Below are 22,778 nucleotides of genomic sequence, written 5' to 3'. Positions count from 1 at the left end.
CGCTTTTATTTCGGCAAAGAAAACAAATTGCATACACGAAGTTATTCACCGAATGTCGATGGGGAAAGAGTATTCTAATGTATTCTAAGATCATTGTATCTTTGATCGTCTGCACGTAAGAGCTCTTCACAGCTTAGTTTCCAGAGCGTTCTTAAATTTGTTCCCCATTAAAAGTAGGTCGAAAATTAACATGATTATTGGAGAAGTTAAACAGCAAGAATGAGCGTAATGTTTGTAAATTTTGCAGGTTTAGTTTCGATGGTTTAAACATTGAAGCAACTTCTTCGGCTGCCAAAGTGACAAAAATTAATAAACAGTACGCTGATTCTTGTTGTTTAACTTCTCCAATAATCGTTATTCGGCTTGTTATTTTAACCTAAATTCATATGATTATTTTGATGACAGTGTTAGGTTTCTCTGTTGATGGGAAGAAATGCTTTCATGAAGGGTTTTCTAAGGAAAATTTGTCTATATTTACATTAGACTTGAGTAAAACTACGAAAATTTCATGCAGCTAGCTTTTCTCCTGTTCCCGGGCAAACTACCAGTGTTTTGAGATCACTGGTCAGCATCAAAAAGTAAAAAAAAACATGGTTATAAGATTTTACATTTTTGCCCCCTCTTAATTACTGTTACATCGTCGATTCTGTGATTCTCTAATGAGTTCGATTAATGTAGGTTGTAAAATTTTAACTTTACTATATCTGCTTTCATTTCAAACGTATACATTTGAACTAACAAAGAACTAAAAAAATAATCTCATAATCGATCTGGATCTCCAAGGATTATTTTTTATTAAGTGATTCTCTGTATGCTATGTATCTTACATCCAGTGGTTGCACCCATATCTCGCATGAAAGCTATGGAATTAAAGTTTTCAAGTGGCGGTTTTCAAATTTAGAAAGTTTTCTATTGTTCAAGGTTTGAATACCATTCTGATTTTGAAGTTCGGAATCAAAGAAATTCATTTGTAAGCAGCTTGTTGAAGGCGCGCCTTCTTAATGGCATCCCTTAGTACCGACGTTGTTTGTACAAGTAGGCTACTCTTAGCGAAGGTATTGCCTGCTGCACCATTTGACTTCCTTGTACCAAATATTAAATTATACGCATTTTTTACTGCACTTCATTTAAATTTATTTTCTCGAATTTTCACTAGAGATATATTTCTTATTCAACTAATCCATTTAGCCATTCGCGGCAAGACACTCAATTCAGTTCTCACTTCGCGGCTGCTTCCTGAGACCTAGAGACTTTTAAGACCATCTTGTTTGGTGGGAAAGGAGCATTAGGTTCGGCACACCCAACTTGCTTTTCCATTTTCGCTCGTCGATATAGTATATACATTGTAGTTTGTTATGGTCTATCACAGTGGTGTTCAACCTTGTGCTCACCGATCGTTTTGTATGTGCTCGCCAGCCCGATTAGGTACTATGAACAAAAATTATTTTAAAAATAACCATTCATTTATATTTCTTATTTGTTAAAATATGGTAAGCATTTATAGTCATAAGAGATATCTTGCAAGACGTTATCAAATAATGGATTGCTGACTGATGAACTCGATAGTGAACATGGAATCTTATTGCTTCATTCCGATGTTAGATGGCTCAGCAGGGGAAAAGTACTTCAACGATTTGTAGAACTTCTTTTGCCAATAAAGCAATTTTTGGAATCCGGAAACGGAAGTTATAAAGAATTGGACGATGATAATTGGTTATCCGATCTGTATTTTCTCACGGATATAACAGCTAAACTGAACGAAGATCTCCAGGGAAAAGGAGAAAAAAAAAAAAAAACTTTTTTCAATTGACTGGGACGGGACTGTAACTGCTTCAGATAAAGTTAAATTTGTGAGTTAATCAGATGAAAGAAAAAAATGTCACCCATTTTCAGAATTTATCAAGCCATATTAATAACCACAAGGCAATTGAAACAGAGAAATACTCGGAAAACCTAAAATGCACTGAAAAATAATTTTGAACTCTGCTTCTCTGTTTTACAGAAAGTTCAACAAATCTTATTATTCATCTCCAACCCATTTGCCGAAATTAATATTTCAGATGTATCACATAAGATTGAAAATATGTTTATCAAAAATGTTGATGTTTTGGAGATGTGCTCGCGAGAAGCCAAAGGTTGGGCGCCACATCAGTCTAGGGAAATTAATGCAGTTCTTCTTTGTTGTGCGTCATGTTTGGATGAGACGGTAATTCATAATTATCTGAATCTAAATACTGATTTCATAGCACGCAACTTTTCCTTAATGAGAGCACCGCTGACTTTAAGAATTCGATTTGAGCTATTATATGGAGCGGAGGGATTCTTGCTAACACGCATAACGCTGCGTTGGCGATCATCATAGAATGAGCATAAATTTCAGATCCGTATAGATGTCCAACGGTGTAAAGTGTCCCGTCACACTCACAGCCCCATTCAACAATTTAACCTTCCAGCAAGACGCTTTGATCATGTGCACTTGGTTGGCCCATTGCCTCCTTCAAATGGTTACACTTACCTCCTCACTTGTATTGATCGGTACACAAGATGGCCTGAAGCCATTCCTATTGAAAATATATCCGCTGAAACTGTAGCTCGAGCATTCATCTCCCAGTGGCTTTCAAGATTTGGCATGCCTACCACCGTCACTACTGACCAAGGCCGACAACTTCAATGTCACTTGTTCGCATCCCTCACCTCTCTTCTCGGCATTCGCCATATTCGCACAACACCATACCATCCAGCTGGAAATGGGATGGTGGAACGCTTTCACCGATCTCTCAAACAAGGTCTGAAGTGCCACAGTAGCACACACTGGACAGAAGCCTTACCCCTAGTCTTGCTTGGTCTTCGCACAGCATTCAAAGAAGACATTGGTAGCACTTGTGCGGAAATGTTATATGGTGCAACCCTCCGTCTGCCAGGTGAATTCTTTCACCCAGAATCTAGTCCAGTTATCGACCCTCCAACATTCCTTCAACGTTTACGTGAGACCATGAGCAATATCTCGCCAACCCCAGCATCTTCGCATAACCAGCCAAGCTATTTTGTACATCCTGCGCTTGAGACACCTTCGCACGTATTCGTGCGCAACGATGCAATTAAGCCAACTTTAACACCTTCATATGATGGTCCATTCAAAGTTGTCAAACGAACACCAAAACATTTCACCATCATCTGCAATGGCAAGCAATCAGTGATTGAAATCCATCGTCTCAAACCAGAATTTCTAATGCAAGATCTAACAACTTCCTCATCAACATCACTCCCGGAAGAAAGCTTACATCCTGTTAAAGAGCAACCTAAAACTACCAGATCTGGAAGAAAGGTTAAATTTAACCCAAAGTACTTATAACGTACCGATGGTACTTGGGGGGGAGTACTGTGGCGTTCCGACAGATACTTCAACTTCTATTCATGAGATGGCGCCACGTGTAAAATCCAGTTCTTAATCGGAGCAGCAAAGCGACGTCATTACTCACTCAGACTTCTCGTCAGACAACTGTACGCGACGGTAGCATGAACTGTGTTCCGAGCTCTGTGTTGATTTCTGCAATGTAATTTAAATTGTAATTTAGTACTTAATATATTCTTTTGTTATAGGAGATTGTCTACCCTTATTTTCTTTAATTATATCATGCATTAAGCACACGACCACCAAATATGTGATTGTGGCAACAGTCAAGAGGTTACGATTGGTGTAAAAATTGTACGGAGGAATGCGTCAATATGCTTTGCATCTTACCTTGTTCACAATTCAAAGATTTATGATTTTCTTTTACGGTATGTAGGGATTATTTTAACTTTCTAATAGCTATTTTTAATTTTGAAAGACCTTTGCTTTAAATTCTTGTTTTCCACCTACAACTCCCTGCCAGATTGAGATTTCAGTATTGCGTTTATGTAAATGAAGTAGAACCGTTATTTAATGGGAAGTTGAGTGACTTCCAGAGAAGAGTTCAGAGGCTGTCAGTAGAGCGTGTTCTGCCTTCGGGCCACGTCATTGCTTTAAGCCTATCTTACTACGTTCAGCCGTAGTTTTAGGCAAAGCCATATTGGTCTTAGGCTGCGTTCAGACGACGAAGTAAATGTCAGATATTCACAAGGAATAAAATGCGGGAGTTCCGTTCAGACCTGCGACACAGGATCTAAGCCACACCCACTTAGAGAAGCTAAATTTGCGCATGCGTAGATGTGTCTACAGTTTTACCGCTCTGTTTTCCCATTCAGGTTTCGCGCGTTCGCTCTGACTAGTCGGCGCTAATCCCAAGTCGGCATAAACTTGAAAACTTCGAACTTTGTGCCAAGAGCCCTTAACCAGATTTGTAATGTTGCACAAACTTGTTGCTTGGCAACGCAGCTCCGCTTAAACCACTTATACCTTTTATACCGTCGTCTAAACGCAGCATTATATTACTGCTATTATTCGTCGGTGAGGATTACGGACCAACTCCGTTAGTTATTTTGTGCAACTTTGGTTAATGTTTAGCTAGTTAGAATTAGTTTAGTTCCTTATTTTCTATTTTAAGTTAAAGCCCAAGAGGAAGCTTTCCTCTTGAAAATTAGAGAATCTTGATTTAGAAAAATTCCAAGTTCTGAGAAGGGATCGACTGTATTATTTCTGTGACTGAATAAAAGGGTATTTTAACCCTTCTTCAGACTCATCCTTATAGTTGTAAAAAGACCAGCGAACAGTCACTAGACTCTTCATTAAAGGTCTAGTAGCCAAGGACACGTAAATTAACTAGAACTTTATAGGTATAGTTTTCATAGCTTACGAACTATAAATTCTTCCATTTATAGATAAGTAACAGTAAATGACAGATGAGCATTTATTATTTTTGTGCACATTTTGATTTTATTTTTGAACTTTTAATATACAATACACTTTACATTCAGAAAACATCTTCCACAACAGTGATCTTCAAACTATGTCGAAACGTCGAACTCACAGAAGCCTTAGAACTGTAAGGTTTTTCTGGGGAACCCCGTCCCCAATTTAGAAAAATATATCGCACAATAATATTTAAAGTAAAGTAATGCGTTATAAGTATTTTATGTAAAGACAATAAAAGAGAAGTATTGTAATTTTCATTCAAAATTTTAGGTACTTACGTACTATCGCAACCATCTTAGTAAAAGTAGCCAAATTTCCAGAAAGTGCCAAACTCTGCAACCATGCGTATAACCATTCATCCGGCCACCATGTTCATAGCAATCGTTTCATTTAAGCACAGCCGCCATCTCCGTATGTGTTCTGTTTTGTTATATTCCAAGTTTCAACGGTTTTTATGCACAAATCGTGATGTTTTTTGCCTTAAACTTAGTTTTAAAATATGAGCTTGAGGAATTCGCCAGAATGGAAGAAACTGCTGTAAAATTACGGCAGCAATACAGAATTTTGCTGAAAATTTTCTAAAGGGAACAATGACGTTTTCTAGTTAGCCGCTTTTGTAGAAGATTTCATGAAGCCGAGTCTCTGCAAATGTCTGATGTATTTTTAAGTGAAAACAGATCGCTGTGTACTTCGGGTGAAGAATAAGGGGAAAAAAATAGAGAAAGATTCGAAGAAGAATGCAAATGTTTTATTTTTTTAAATGTGTGAGATAGTCCTTTTCAAATTTGTTAATTTTAAATTGCCAAAGTATGTTTGCTTTTCCTATATATATATTGTTTACCAAACTTACTATAAATATCGATACTTTGGGAGACTTTCTAAAAAAAAGAAGGCAGCGAAAACCATCAACTTGCCCATGTTAAATAACTTTTACATTTTCATCCGTAAAAAATCGCCAGATTTCGCCAAGGTGGTTGCATTAGTACGTAAGTACCAAATTTTACCACAAAATCAATATAATTTACTCATTAGCTCGTTCTCCAGGTGTAACCTTGCATTATATTCAATGGCAGGGATGTGCTTGCGTTTTTTTTTTTTTTTTTTTTTTTTTTTTTTTTTTTTACACAAACTGTTCAAGTTCTATTGATATTGTCTGCAATCGCATTTCATATTCTGAATTTAATTCGTTTCTGTATTTTTTCCCCCCACTTACGTTGGGAAAGATTTTTTACTTAAATACGTTGTTCTGAAGGGTATTAGAATGTTTACAGCTGTGTGGGGGAAATACTTCTTCAATTGAACAAGTAATATAAAAAAATAATTTACAGTCAATTCTTAGGCGAACAAAGAAACATTTTAAAACTACAAAAATAAATATGTGAAATAAATGTATTACCATCAAGTGTCATCCACTACAAGTTTAAAAAAATGTATTTGAACTTGAGTGGATGAGTAAAAAGTATTTTATTAACGATTGAAAATTAATTAATAATTCATTAAATAAACTTTTTATAAATTCCTACTTAGGTCAACAAAGAAAAATTTTAAAAATAAAACTTAAAAAATTAAAAATACAAAAAAAATTAAAATAAAAAATTTTAAATATTTATAATATGTGAAAAAAATGTATTACCATGAAGTTTTATCCACTACAAGTTTAAGAAAATGTATTTGAACTTGAGTGGATGAATAAAAGGTATTTTATTAACGATTGAAAATTTGAACAATATATAGGGAGAGTGTGAGCTAATAGTGGGAATTTAAAAAGGTACTATTTTGTATAATTTTTAACTCTGTCCTCTAAATTCAATTAATTTTCCATTAGAAAACTGTTTGATTTTGCAAAGTGATGAACATAGGATGATCACATACTAAGTTTTAAACCTAATTTATTACTAAATGTAAAATATCTTTACATTTTTTAGTTAATAAATACTTGTCAATTAGTGTAACCGCTTTATAAATTTCTTTTCAAATTTTTATTTTGACTGGAGGAAAAGTGGGGTTTGACTCTCGTAGGCCAGGGGATCCACGGAACACAGTTTGGAGACCACTGTTCTAGAGTAATAATGATGACAGTTTTGCAGTGCCCACTGCAGCTAAAGAGTAATATAGAACAGAATAGAAACATATTCAATATATACAATTACTATCACAATATTAAAATGTTCTATGAGATGCTTTTAGTTTCTGAGGTTGATGGTAATGGAAAATTGATTTCAGGCGCTGAATTAGCTAAGGCAAGCTGGTCTTCAATGTTGTTTGCGCTGTATTTTCTTATGTAAAGATACATTATAGAAACTCCGATGCCGACGCCGATGAAAAGCATTGCCACAGCCAGCATTCCAAGACCACCTGCAAGTAAAAAGAGGTTCATTAGACAGAAGTTTCCTGGTAGAAAAATCTAACACACGGCTTATTATCAAAATTGACTACCGCTTGTTTATTGGCTTCTCTCATTTAATGAGAAGGAAGTGATTTGATAGCCTTCCATGTTTTTCCTGCATATTAAAGCATTTTTTAGATGTTACATATGGAACAAGGATCATCATTTTTTTTTTTTTTTTTTTTTTTTTTTTTTTTTTCCTTTCCTGGAGAGAGTAGTCTTATTAAGAAGTTCAGAAGTATTATAAATCGACGCGGAATTCAGTCATTGCTTCATGAATTTCTTAAAGTAAGAGCCTCGAGCTTACTAAGTCCTATCGTCACCAAACTTTCCACCATTCTTTTTTGGAATCCAAAAAATATGTAATCTTAATAATCTTCCCCCCCCAAAAAAAGCTAAAAATCAGAGATATTAATTAAAAACTCTCAAAACGCTAATTTTCGCAATCATTACTCCGAGTGGCAACAGTTTCGCACGCTGGAGATAAAAATCTGGTTTATTTCGACAAGTGTTGCCACTGCTGAATTTCAAATCGTAGAGTTTGTTAATTAAAAATTTCTAAGTTTTACGATGAAATCAAAATAGCATTGCCAAACATTAAATACATTATTCCCGATTCCAAAAAATTCATGGGAAGACATTTCGACTGTTCCCATTTTCGTAGGACTTTAATCAGCCGAGATATTAATTAAAAACTCTGAAAACAGTAATTTTCGCACTTATTTTTCCTAGTGGCAACAGTCTCGCGAATTGGACATAAAAATGCTTCATTTCGAAACGTATTGCTACTGCTCGCTTTCAAATCGTAGAGTCTGTTAATAAAAAATTTGTAAGTTTTACGAAATCTGTATATGTAAAGAAGAATGTGTGTTTATTTGTTTGTTCACTTTATTGATTTCCGATCAATTATGAACAATTTTTGGCCACATTTAATCGACTAAAATTGAATATAAGGTGAAATATTGGATGGGAACTTGAAATTTTACGACCATTTGATGAGAAAGACGAAAATTATTAAAACCTGCGTGCTATTGTTGCCGATATAATGAGAGAGAATTAGTTAATTTTTCTATCGAATTTTTTATGTGGGTTTCATATCGCATCAGACTGAAAAATGAATGACTAGGAATTGTTTTTTTTTTTTACGTTGTTATTACAGAAGGATTACAGCGGTATCGTTCTTTCTGTGGTTAGATATATTACTGTCAATCTAACTTAACTGGTATCAGGTACTTCCGCTAGTACTCATAAAATGAAAAAAATAAAGTTTTATAAACTGAAAGCAAAAGTCTTATACCGAGGTAACACGATATATGCCGAGATTAACATGAAAAGTTCGTGCTGCGTTCTGGCTGTCAGAACTCCGTGTCTCAAAGAAGGACGCTTCAAGCAGAATGAGAGAACAGAAAGATAGGATAGAAGATGGCGAAGGAGGAAAAAAAATGGCTCCGCATATGGCGGAAGTTGAAATCAGTTGATAATATTCGGCCTTTGATTAAGTAATTAACTTGTTGAATCGTTTGCGAGGTTGAGATTTTGCCAACCAGAGATGTGCATTTGAGTGTTTGCCGTCAAACTCTGAGCTCGAATTAACACTCGAACGCCAAGTTTTCGGTTTTATCCGTTTTGCGCATTCTCTGTGAGTTTTTCACTAAACTAATTGCGCAACTTTTGGTCTCGTTCATTCGCTTTCCCAACACTGTTGGAAGTTCAGGTTGGAATTATAATATTCCTCTTTTCTGTCTCTCAGAGTGGAATGCGACTCCATACTCTATGGTAATTATTGCCCATCTGGATGAGTACTATCAAAAACAATTTAGAATTATCTTCTATATATTTATATACTTTTGGTACTGCCGATTGCCTCCAAAAACAGGGGTGCAGAGTTACATGCTATAGCAGTCCTGTATACAAAATTTCAACGTTCTGAGGACACTCGTTTTTGAGTTATGCGAGATACATACGTACGTACAAACGCACGTACAGACACCACGAAAAAATCTCTTCTCAATCTATTTTAAATTAGTTTTATAATTCGCTTTGGGAAAAAGAGTCCTTTATTCTGTTCTTACGTACTGATATCACGCGAAAACATCGTTTAATTGCATTCGATATCGGTCAAAATGGATATTTTCGTTGAAGTATGGTACCCGGAATTTTTCGTGATTACAATACTTCCTTAATTCGTACAAGGAAGTAAGAAGCTTTTTTGTTGCAGATTTGTATAACGTATTAATATTTAATAGAGGCCAAAGAAATCACGAAGTCTGAAGCGAAAGAGTGTCATTTGAAATAGTCACACCTCTAATGTGCGTTAACGTATGGGGAGGAGAGCAAATTGCTCTGAAACTGGAAAGCCATTTCGGTCGGTTCGGTTAACACAAGCTTCGGTTTCCTAAGAGTTAAAAGCAATGAAGTTTTAATTTATAAATTGTGAAATGTATCCGAACCTGGTGTCATTCCTTTCTCCTCTTTTTCTTCTTCCACCTCTCCGTCATCAGCGTTCTGGAGAACATTTTCACTTATTTGTGGTAATATTTGAACTAAGCCATCAACTTCATTGGTGTCTTCAAAATCTGGAACAGGCTTCTCTACGGCTTTTAAGTCTCCAGTAGAAGTCAGCACGTACAGGCTACGAGGCCTGGCTGCGACTAAATAGTTCTGGAAAACAGACAATGAAAAATGTAGGTAAAAGTGAATAAATTCTAATAAGTGTATGGTAAATGAATTTTTGGTATGAAAACTGTTTAAAAAAGAAGCATATTACTTATGGTGAGGCGTAAATAAAAATTGTGGGATGGAAAATTAAGATTTCTTCGTATTAAATGAAAAATGAATATTAAACAATAAAAGAAATGATTTTACTTGATATATTTAAAGTTAAATATATGAATGTTATAAAGTATTTCTACCGCCTTCTTAGCACTCCTTCGTGGTGTAGTGCCCAGCATACTAGGCGCATATTCGAGAAGTCCGAGGTTCGAGTCCCGGCGAGGGCATTGCTTATTTTTCATTTACTTCTGCTTCAGAAATACCTTATGTCTCTACAGTGGCGCCCTATCAAAAAATGGTGGTGGATGATGATTCTCCACCACCAGGATATGGCGAATGGGTTCCTTAATTCCCAGTCGCCCATTAAAAGGGGGGGGAGTTCTCGCCTTCTTAACATGCCTTCGTGGTGTTGTGGTCAGCACACTCGGCCGGTATTCGTGAGGTCCGAGTTCCTTCGAGGGCATTGCTCATTTTTCATGTACTCCTGCTTCAACAGTACCTAATGTCTCTACAATATAAATAAAGCATATGCGTTTAGTCGTAGTATTATTTGTTACGTTCGAAACTTTTGCCAAAATTATTAAGTATCAATGAATAATAATTAACATATAATTAAAAATTACGTCTCTTACAATATTTTATATACATATATAAAATATACATGTATACAGCATGTGATTTTCATGAATATGAAAATATGCTCATTTGATAACTGTTTGAAAAATATAAATATCTGGTGTGGACACCACATGAATTCCATGTACGGCTTATTAAGTTATGTACAGTTTTTCTGTTTTTCTCTGCACTTCATTTAAACTTAATTTCCTAAAATTTCATTAGACATGTATTTCTCACTTAATCAATTTAGTTCTCACTGCAAGCAAAGCAAAGATATATAAAATTCAAAACATCTTTATTAAAAATTGCAAAATGCAAAAAAACCTAACACACCAAATACAGGTTAAAAACAGTTTTTTTTTTTTTTTTTTTTTTTTCCAATTTAAATTTGAGTTTCCACTAAAAACAAGTAATTCGGCGCAAACGGGCAGGAAGATCAAATCTTCGGTACACAAAATAGAAAGTTAACTTCTCGCGATACAGTCGACGATCAACTCAACACTAGACTGACGATCAACTCGATTGACAGCGAGACTGCTACTCCGCGTACGGGCAAGGTTTATATAGTTTTTGGCTTGTCTTCCAGTACATTCTAGGCCAAACCGGTAAGATTTCGTTCCAGAATGTTCTCTATCTGTCCATGGCATATCGCCAATTTTGTCGCCAAATGGGCGATTTCACGTCAAATATGGCAACCCTGCCTTCCGGTGCCATTTTCTGGAAACCGTAAACCCTCGTTGCGGGAAAAGCTGTTTTACCGCAGCTGGGCATTTCGTAACAATATATACGTTTCGTGTGGTCGATTGCAAGAAAAAGGGAGGTGCACAACTAGATGTTACAGCAGTCCATATACGAAATTTCAACGTTCTACGCCTAATCGTTTTTGAGTTATGATAGACACATACATACGTTCAAACGTATTACAAACGTCACGAAAAAAAAAAAAAAAAAAAAAATCCTTCTGAATCCATTTTACAATTCGCTTTAGAAAAACGAGTCTTTTATTCTGTTCGTAGGTACAGACGTCCCGCAAAAGAATCATCCAGATGGATTCGGGAACGGTCCAAATGGATATTTCCGTTGAAATAGGAGACACGAAATCTCTCACTATTACAATATTTCCTTTATTTTGTACGAGAAAGTAAAAACTATTTTTATTCAAGTTTTGATATTTGTCAAAATTTTTAATAGCTTTTCTTATTTAATTTATAAAACACATTTAAATAATTTAAATTTAAATAAATATTTGAGTTTTGTAAAGGAGTGCAATGATCGGCTAGAAGTGATGAAAGGCGTGTATACAGCAAAAAAGTGTTAAGAACCATTGCTCTAGAGCAGGGGTTCTCAACCGGTGGTACGCAGGAGAAAAATATATACTCAAAGAAACAAAAGAATTTTTAACTATCAAATTCAAAAATTAAAACTCCAACATCCTTATTGAGGTTTTTCTCTAACACTCGTAAATTTATGCGATCTGGGCTTTGTTCAAGAGTGGTGGTGGTGGTAGTGGTACTTTGTAGTGGTGGTACTAAAGGTTTTAATTTTTTTTTAGATGGCACCCGTTAGTCAAAAGGTTGAGAACCGCTGCTTTGGAGACTTAATCCACCACAGTTCTACTTATTAATCAAGCACTTCCCTGTATGCAATCTCAAAGATTTCAACTGAGCAATCATTTGAGTAATCAATGATAGTAAAGGTCGCAATGACTGGATTGATTGTGACTTGGAATTTTCACATGACATATCGATATCGATGGAGGAAGGAAAGGTAAACAAAGGAGGGAGAAAGCAAAATAAATGCCATTAATATCAGCAAATGAAAATGTTTAATTATTTATTTTTTACGAAAGCATTACGTGTGACATACGATTGTTAAAATCGTAGAGAGAGAATCGTAGAGATATTAAAAATTAAAATAATCGTAGGGATTAAATAAAATAAAATTGTAGAGTAAAATAAAATAAAATAACATGAAATAAAATATACATAAAATCGATAGAGAAAATCTGAAAAAGGAAAAAAAAATCGATGCACACTTACTGCTGTTCAAAATTAAAAAAGAAGGTTGGAAAACAATACTTGTCTTTTTAACTATAACTACTGATTATACAAGTTAACCTTCTGATCTTAAGATCCATGAAGAGCGCGTTCAGAAATGCTTTTATGACCGCCATTCTCGTGAAAGACACTTCAGCTTCAAATGAGGTTCCTTGGAGATGGTATATGGAAAGTTTTATTATAAATTATTATGAATTATATATATGCAATATATTCAGGAGCAGGATTTTTGATGGCGTAGAAGTGTTAATCCATAATGACTAGGAAATTGGAAGCGAAGGCAGATTAAATCTTCAGTTTTATTTTCAGCAATATGTTACGGCTACACACAAGTCGGCATATTAAATGTGCCTATTCCAAAAAGTTTACATATGCTGCTCACTATCCAGAAAATAAATACACCAAAAGAATGGACCGGGATGGTTCGAAAGCTTTTACCAATTTCAGTGCCACAGGACGGAGTCGAAAGTGCAAGAAGTGATTCCAGATTTCTTTGCTCCGAGGCCAGCTCTACCTAGATATTCTGCTAGGCCATTTCAACCAAATCAGTATAGGCCTCAGCCTCTTCAGTATCCTTACAGGCTGCTTAGTTATCAAAAATGTAAGCCCTTTGAAACAGGCACATTTAATGTGCGAACTTGTGTGTAGTCGCAACAAGTTGCTGTAAATAAAACTGAAATTTAATCTGCTTTCGCCTCCAATTTCCTGGGCATTGCTTCTGAGTTTGAATATATTACATATATATATATATATATTGCGTCATAAGATATTTTCTCCCTCCTTTCCGCATGCTTTCATGGTGCAATTAGAAGCATACTGGACTCGTATTTGAGGGGTTCACAAAATCGATATTTCCGTTGAAATATGATACCGGAAATTTCTAAGAAGTTCTAAAATTTTATTAAGAAGAAAGTTTTAAAGTGAAATATGGGAAAGTTGAGTGAAAGGAATGTTAATATAGTAATTAATATTATTAAACCGAATAAATGAAATGTTAAAGATTTAATATAAACTTCTTTTAGCTGCGAAGAATGTAAACCTTCTGTTATTCGATGTCATGTACTACATTTTGCTAATTATTACTAAGAAACAGAGTTAAACGTTGTAACGTTGTTCCGTTATTATTATAAAATGCATATATTTTCTACATTGCCAATAAATTGCTGAATGAATTTACTTCAGAATTACTGAATGAATTTATTTCAAATTGCTGAAAGAATTTATTACATATTTCAGAATTGCTAAACGAATTTACTTCAGAACTGCTCAAAGAATTTATTTCAGATTTCAGAATTACTGAATGAATTTATTTCAGAATTGCTGAAAGAATTTGTTTCATATTTAAGAATTGCTAAATGGATTAATTTCAGAACTCCGGAATAAGTTTTATTTCATAATTGCTTAATGAATTTATTTAAGAATTGCTGAATGAATATATTTCAGGATTGCTGAATGAATTGATTTTAGATTTCAGAATTGCTAAATGAACTTATTTTAGAACTGCTGAAAGAATTTATTTCAGATTTCTGAATTACTGAATGAATTTATTTCAGAATTGCTCAAAGAATTTATTTCATAATTCAGAATTGCTGAAACAATGTATTTCATATTTTAGAATTGCTGAATAAATTTCACTTCGTAATTGCTTAATGAATTTATTTCAGAATTGCTGAATGAATTTATTTTAGAACTGCTGAAAGAATTTATTTCAGATTTCAGAATTATTGAATGAATTTATTTCAGAATAGATGAAAGAATTTATTTCATATTTCAGAAATGCTGAATAAGTTTTACTTCATAATTGCTGAATGAATTTATTTCAGAATTTCTGAAAGAATTTATTTCATGTTTCAGAATTGCTGAATAAGTTTTACAGCATAATTACTTAATGAATTTATTCGAGACTTGCTTAATGAGTTTACTTTAGACTTGCTAAACGAATATATTTCAGAATTGCTGTATGAATTGAATTTCAGAATTGCTGTATGAATATATTTCAGAATTGCTGAATGATTTTATTTCAGAATTGCTGAATAAGTTTGTAGAGTCATTAGGGTTATTTTGAAACAGGGAGACGTGTAAAATGTGCATTGACTTGCCGGACTGGAACCCAGACCTCTCGAATATGCTCCTAGTGTGCTGTCGTTACACCACGAAGGCATGGAAGGAGGGAGAAAATACCTTATAAGTTTACTTCAGAATTATTGAATACCTTATAAATTATCTTCAGAACTTCTGATACTGTAACTAAACTGCTTAATGAGTTTATTTCTGAATGATATTTTAATGTCAGTTTGTGTTGATTAAACATATTTTATCATACGAAGCTCAGTAAAAAGTTAATAATACGTAATAATAATAATAGTTAATAATTAGTAAGTTCTGTGTTAAATAAGTTAATAATGCGAAACTTAATAATAATATAAACTTAATAATTAAACAAAAGAAAAGAAAGATAGAAGATAAAAGAAGGAAACAACACTTAATTGGAGGTTAATATTTTAAACTGAATATGCGAATCGAAATAGATTACATATATTTATTACATATAAAATATGAAACCATTACCTCCTTGGAGACGGGATGAATAAACTGCAGGGCAAATCCCCCTCTATTGATGAGCGTGTATAGAGATATAATTGCTTCCTCCAAGTTAGCTCCTTTCTGTCCAACTACAACATTCGTTTTCAGTTTAGCCTTATCAACAAGCGTGAGCAATAAAACAGTTCGCGGGTCGGTTAAAGAGACTTGTCGAAGCTATAAAACAATATTTTTCATTAATTCCACAGTAACAATTATTATGGAAACATGTTTATACTAAAGCACTTCCTTCTTATTTCATATCACAGTATTAGAAGTATTGGCTAATCTTTAGAATATGGTAACAGGTAGTTTGGCGACATTTTGGTAAGGCGATAAAGGTTACTAGCTAAGACCTTATTGGTTTGGTTTATTAGATTACGGCAAAGAACTCGAGGTCTATCTGCCTTAAGGAAGGGATGCCTTCGTGGAGGACTTTCTAAGGTGTTGGTGTATTTAATTATGGCAAAGCACACTAGGGCTATCTGCCTAAGGGAAGGGATGCCTTCGTGGAGGACTTTCTAAGGGAAACTGGCTCGTATACACGTTACACATGGGGAAAACCACGAAAACGCCCATTTAGCCAGCCCGTTTGCGGGATTCGAACCTCGGACCGAACTACCAGTGTTCAGCGACGTTACCGCTCGGCCGCTGGTGGGCCCGCTAGGACCTTAGCAATAATCTGAGAAGTACACAGTTCGAATCACAGATTATTTTGTCTCAGAGAAATGAAAGATTATGAAACATGTAATGTGACATTTTCCGGGCTAATAAGCACTTAGAAACAATTTCGCTGCTAAAGTGCAGAATCGCCCACTTATTTGTTTGGCGCGTTTTACAAGAGTAAGAAGGATTGGATTTTTGTCACTTTTCTTTGACTTTTTACGTGAAAATAGGTCGATGTGTACATGGATAAAGTCAAGAATGTGCGCAATGCCATTTTTGTGCAATTCTGGGATGTTTTTTTAAGTGAAAATAGGTCGACGTGTACATGGATACCGTGTATATGCAATTCTTAAAAACGCGGCAAGCAGTGGGCGATTCTGCACTTTCTCCCGATTTCGCACCTAATCTTCGTCATGATGAAGCATTTTTGTTGCATAAAAGTTCTAGCATAAGCGTAATTCGGCTAGCAGATTGTTGGAAAAAATGTTGAGTTTAAAAAAAAAAAAAAAATCTTTACTTCGTAAAAACAAAATGGCGACCAAAAAAAAAAAAAAAAACTAGCAGGTTGCTGTAGCAGGGTTAGTCGCCAAAGTTTCGCCAAAAAATCGCCAAGTTACCATAATGTAAAGATTCGCCGAAGTTTTATTCAGCTTGTACCAAGAATTTCATCTTACATTTGCCCAGAACTGTAAATAGTTAGAAACAGCTTTATTACACAGGCTAAATCAAAAACAATCATCCTTTTAAAAATGATTATAGAAAACAATTTAATTGACACGTATAATAAACGGAGAAAAAAAAAAGCACTGTTCTATATCTCCCGTTCTACTGGGCCAATTGAAGAAATTCAAATTGCGTTTTCCATGTCTCGAAAGCGCGACTTGGGACATATATATATATATATATATATATTATTTTTATAAATAGCAAAATTCTAATGTGGGTATTTTGACACAAAATTGACTATTTCTGAAATGGCATGCCAATTTTTTTTCCATATTTCGATTCTACGACTCAAATTATGTCGAGATATTAAATTTCATAATTTTTGGTGAGAAATTTCTGGAAAAATTTAAAAATTTCTCTTGGCGCATTTTTTTTTTTTTTTTTTCAGTTGCGCTAAGAATAATTCACTTGGCGAACTTCTCAATTTATAGCAACCTATTCTCCTTTCCTTTTTTTCATTGTAGACGAGCCGAGAAAATGTCATCTCTCATATTTTCATATAATTTTAACAAATTTGGCGTTAATTTTATAGTGCCTAAACCAAATTTGGCGTTATTATCGCTTATAACCAATATGCCAAATTTCAAAACGCGCCAATATGTAAATTCACGTATATCTTGGAAAATTTTGAATAAAAAATTGCAATTTTTTGCAGGTATGCTCAAAATGGAATATCATTTGTACATCCTACCTGCACATAATAGTGCATATGTGAAGACATATCCTAAGCTGTACAAAATAGACTGTCTTTGAAGCATAAAAGTTCATTGCTGTACTATAAAGCTTCATTTTATGAACAATCTCAGACTGGACTCATTATTTATAGACATCCTGCATGTTTTGAGATACTGCGGGTTTAATTCAGCTTCAACGCAATAAATCACATCACATAATTTTTTTTTTTTTAAATTTCCATTTGGATATAAATGTTCGCTCAGCTTAAAATTTACCATAAGCCATGTAGTTTTAGGCGTGTCTCGGACTGCGTACAGTCGTATTCACTAAGATATTCCTTTCAGCTGTTTATTTAAACAAAATGGAATAATGCCGATGTCCCGCTATAATGATACTGGTATTTTTATACCACTCGCAAGTGTAGTTTTAACTGTTCCTTCTATTAATATAGAAACGAAAATCCTACTTGCAGAGCAGGGTCCCGGCGTAAAAATGCACGCTGCTTTATTTCAACTTTAAATTTACTTGTAAAAAAGAACTACTATTTGTATAACAGAGAGATAAATAGAGGTAATCTTAACCATCACAACCCCCAATAACAATTTTTTTTCCTTATTTCTTTCTTTTCCTTTATTTTTAGTCCAATACGGTAATTTGTCCGTATTGGACTAAAAATAAGACTATTAATTTCGTTTTGGCATTTTGCTTTGAAAACTATAAACGGCGAATCACTTTTCAAATTGTTGCCACCAAATATTATCGCCCTGTATTATAATTAAAGAAATTAAATAATGAAGAATCTGCATAAATGTTTGTATGTGTCTCGCATTTTGCTAAAACAACGGCTCCCATAGTCATTAAAATTTGAATAACGTAGTCTTCCATAGAATATGCGCATGTGGAAGCCCTAATTTGAATTTGAAATTTCTTTTTTTGTCGAATTCATATTTTATAACACTTCAACGAATTTTCGTTTAACAAACTAAACGATTTCAAAGCGGGCAATGGCAACGGTGTACGCAAAAAAAATCAACATTTTTATCTCCAGCGCGCGAGACTCTGTATCAAAAATTCTAAAGATAGGGTCATTTTAAAATTATATTGCGATATTGCTGTTGAATTGAATGTTATGGTTTGAGTATGTAGAACATGATTTTTAATAAGTAAAGGTAACACACCAAAACGTTAAAAAAACGCACCTTCGGACGCAATTTAAAATCTGAAACCTTTCAGCCCCCCCCCTTTTTTTTAATTTTTATTTTTTTCTTCCTTGCACGAAGTGAAGGAAGTATTGTAATCTCAAAAAATTACGGGTGTCATATTTCAGACAAAATACCCGTTTTGGTCGTTTTCCAATCCATTTAGATGCCTTTTTTGGGTGACATTTGTAAATAATGACAGAATAAAGGACTCGTTTTTCACAAACTAATTGTGAAATGGATTTAAAATAGATTACGAAGAGATTTTTTTTTTGTGAAGTCTGCACATACGCACGCATGTGTGTGTCTCGCATATCTCAAAAACGAATGGCCATAGAGCGCTGAAATTTTGTTTTTTTATTAGTATATACTGGTACATAGGGCATTTTTTGTTTTAAAAGGGATTAAATTATGTTGTTCTTACGTTCCAGTTAAGGTTTTTATGCCTTTAGTTAATCTGCATGCAATAGTTGTAGAATTATCAAGAATTTATAGTTTAAGTGTCTCTAGGCATAACGTGGGGGCTGTTTGTTTACGTTGAAGCTCTGAGTAATATAGTGGATAAAGTCGGTTGGTGCACCAACTTCAGGGCCTTTCTGCCCAGTGGGACGAAAAGTTAAATTTCAACTTTGCGCACTAAAATTTTGTTGTCCTATCCGCTGGTCGAATTGCTTGTTTTTGCTTAGAAATTCTAATTCTAATTGTAAAAACTGTTTTTTCTTACTCTATTTGGTGTTTTAGGTTTTTCTGTAATTTACAATTTTTAATGAATTTGTTTTTAAGTTTATATGTATTTTTGCCTTGCTGCGAAGTGAGAAATGAATTGATTAAATGAGAAGTATATCTCTGATAAAAATCGAGTAGATAAGTTTAATTGAAGTGCAGCAAAAATTGTGTATAATTTTATAGGCCGTACAAGGAAGTGATATGGTGTCCACATTAGATATTTTTACAAAATAATTCGAAAACTATTTCAGCATAAGGTTTAGTACCTTCGTCAGATTGCTGCTTTAATATACTCCTACCTCCTCCTTCCCGCAAACAAAAAGTGATATGGAAACCATATGATTTTTTTTTTGTACGGACTATTTAGATTATACACATTTTTTGTTGAACTTCATTTAAACTTATTTTCTCGAATTTTTGCAACTTGAATAACCGACTACTTAAGGCAGGGGTCGCCAAAGTGATCTATATAGACCCCTAGGGGTCTATTTAACAACAGTAGGGGGTCTATCTAACACAAGGGGTCGAATGGGGGTCTACTGGGACTCAAGGAAAAACAGTTCTTAATACGCAAATCACACATATCTAACTGCGTACGTAAAAATTTAAAATATTTTTATAATTGACTTAATATTAATATTGTCCGATCTTGAAGCAAAAACGCTTATTAAAAATTTGACAATACATAAATTTTGGACTAATATAAATATAAAGCAAAAATATGTGAAACTTTATGAAATGGCTCAGCCATTTATGCTGGCGTTTCCAAGTTCGTGTATGGTTGAAGCCGGTTTCAGTCACGTTAATTCAATTTTAACTAAAAACAGAAATAAATTAAATGTGGAGCTTCGAGGGGATTTACGGTTAAAATTGACTAATTTAGAACTCAATATAGCGAACCTTGCCAAGAAACACCAGGCACACTCATCTCATTAAGAAGTAAAAAATCTGTAGCTACTTTACTTACTGTTTCTGATTTATTAAATATTTAGACTAATATATAGTTTTATTTTAATTACCTGAAAATTACCTTTGTGGGGGTCTATGGAGATTTCGAAAAATTATATAGGGGGCGATGATCAAAAAAGTTTGGCGACCCCTGACTTAAGGCAAGTTGAAAATGACATCAAAAATTGCAAATTTTGAAGTTAAATAAATATCCACGTCAAATTTTGTTGTACTAAAGCCAAGCTTCTTATAATTTTGATTTTTCATAAGCGACTATAAAAATTTTCCCAAATATAAGTACATATGGGAAACTACTTTAAAATTTGATTTTGTTATTTGTCAAAAATAATTTTTTGAAAAATTTGATATTGCCAAAACAGGAATATTTGCATGATTTAAAACACTTCTGTTATTAGAAGTACTCACAATCATAATCACAACGACCAACGATGGCAATAATGAAGGTCGTGTAAGGACTTTTAAGCCGGTTAAAGGGATGGTTCTGTCGACTGTGATAAGAAAGATGCACAAATGGATGTTATAGCAGTCCGTAATACAAAATTTCAACGTTCAACGGCTAATCATATCTGAGTTACACCGAAATACATACATACGTACGTAGGTATTTATGTATCTCGCATAACGCCTATACGCAGCTCTGTTCGTGATGTACGGATGTCACGAAAATATCGCTTTCAAGTCTATTTTAAATCCATTTCAGAATGTTTTGGAAAAACAAGTTCTTTTATCTATCCGTATATATAAGGTTCATGCAAAAAAAATCTTCCAAATGAGTTCAGGAAAAATCGGAATGAATATTTCCGTTGAAATATGATACGCGAAATGTTTTACAGTTGCAATACTTCCTTTACTTCGGACAACAAAATAAAACTCTGTTTCTTGCATTCGAACAAAAAATAAATAAATAAATAAATAAATAAAAAAATAAAAAAAATAAAAATAAATAAATAAATAAATAAATAAATAAATAAATAAATAAAATAAAATAAAATAAAATAAAATAAAATAAATAAAAAAGTAAAGGTATACAAGTAATAAAAAACACAAGTTCTATTCTTGCAAACGTGTTGGTATGCTTTAAAAGGATATAGCCTTAGTTACTTATTTAAAGCTTTTCTACCGTGATTTCCCTTTTTTGAATCCTAATTCTTTTTTCACTTGGTTTATCTTTCTCTGAATACTGATGATTTTTTATTAATTTTCTTTGAATAGTAATATTTTGTATTATCTTTCTCTGAATACTAATTTTTCTATTACCTTTCTTTGCATATTAATTTTTTATTATCTTTCTTTCAAAATTATTTTTTTAATTCTTCTCCAAAAGCAGGTTATTTTTTTATTTTATACGATATATTATCGTATATATATATGTGACGTACCAGCTTGTGTCCGAAATAAATAGGTTGCTGAAGAAATATAAAAGTAGTCGTAGATTAAATTATCAGACGATAAGTTTAAAAAACAGGATCCATTTATTATTGGTCAGGGGAAATAGCAGTTACAAATATCAGATATCCGGAGTAAATCAAAAGAATTACTAATAACTTTTTGTATGAAGTTTACTGTATCGTGACATTTAAGAAAAAGCCCCGATATTCCTTTTGTCTTTTTATAGCTTTATATATCTTATTATATTTTGTCTATTTATTTTGAGTCTTTTTATAGCCTCTGGAAAAGCGGAGCCTCCAAGAAATGACGTCAGCCTCGTCAGCCATTCCAGTTCGCTTAAAATACTTCCAGAACATTCTATAACTGTACGTGTAGAAAAAGGCGGGAAAAACAACTTTACTACGGGGCTGCGGATTTAATTCCACGTACTTTCAAATAGGAGAACGTCGCCATTAAAAATAAAAAGAACATAGTTAGAACTTTAAGTGTAATCTTGACTATGGAATTTTATTATTACATATATTTATATATATATATATGTTTCCTTAAATATCGATGCCTTTATTTTCTTTATATTCATTATCACAATTTTCAGTATTCATATTTCAGTATTAATATTATAGACAATGCAAGAGAAATAGTGGTAACAAGTTGATCTTATGAACACCAAATGTTTGGTCTCATGGGGGGCAACAAACGTGATGTTATGAATGTCAAATGAACAAGAGATATTTTCGCTGATGTTTATAATTCACTATTCTTTTATTTCTACATCTTACACTTAAGTTTATTAAGCCAAAGAGTGTGTACCTTCCACTAGGGGAAAAAAAAAATCTGAAATGTTTTAAATTTTAAATTACGTTTAAAGTTTCATTTTTTTAACATTTTGTGTGTTACATTTATTTATTAAATATCACCTTCTTCGCACTTAAACTATAAAATTCAGTTCAACAGCAATATCGCAAAATAGTTTTAAAATGAGCATATCTTTAGAATTTCCGATACAGAGACTCACCCGCTGGAGATAAAAAATGTTTTTTCTGCATAACATTGCCATTGCTCGCTTTGAAATTCTTTACTTTGTTAATCAAAAATTCTTTAAAGTTTTATAAAATAGGAAATCGATCATAAAACAAATTCCAAATTTCAAATTTGGGTATTCCACATGACCATTTTCGTAG

General features: G+C 33.6%; 1 protein-coding gene across 1 annotated transcript in view; it reads right to left on the bottom strand.

The window, feature by feature from the left end:
• Positions 1–4,828: 4,828 nt before the first annotated feature.
• LOC118195570 (uncharacterized) overlaps positions 4,829–22,778 on the bottom strand; it is a 131,238-nt gene continuing 113,288 nt past the window's right edge. The window contains exons 13-15 of the mRNA XM_035366900.2: positions 15,236–15,424; positions 9,671–9,881; positions 4,829–7,189 (exon numbers count right to left, since the gene is read on the bottom strand). Coding sequence (XP_035222791.1) covers positions 7,005–7,189; positions 9,671–9,881; positions 15,236–15,424 — 585 coding nt within the window. The 3' untranslated portion in view covers positions 4,829–7,004. The remainder of the gene's footprint in view (positions 7,190–9,670; positions 9,882–15,235; positions 15,425–22,778) is intronic.

Source organism: Stegodyphus dumicola, chromosome 11, assembly GCF_044657685.1.
Source record: "Stegodyphus dumicola isolate Sdum_Otavi_A_Nest chromosome 11, ASM4465768v1".
NCBI classification, from domain to species: domain Eukaryota; kingdom Metazoa; phylum Arthropoda; class Arachnida; order Araneae; family Eresidae; genus Stegodyphus; species Stegodyphus dumicola.
Note: the sequence above shows the minus strand (reverse complement) of the source record. Positions and strands in the feature narration are given on the sequence as shown.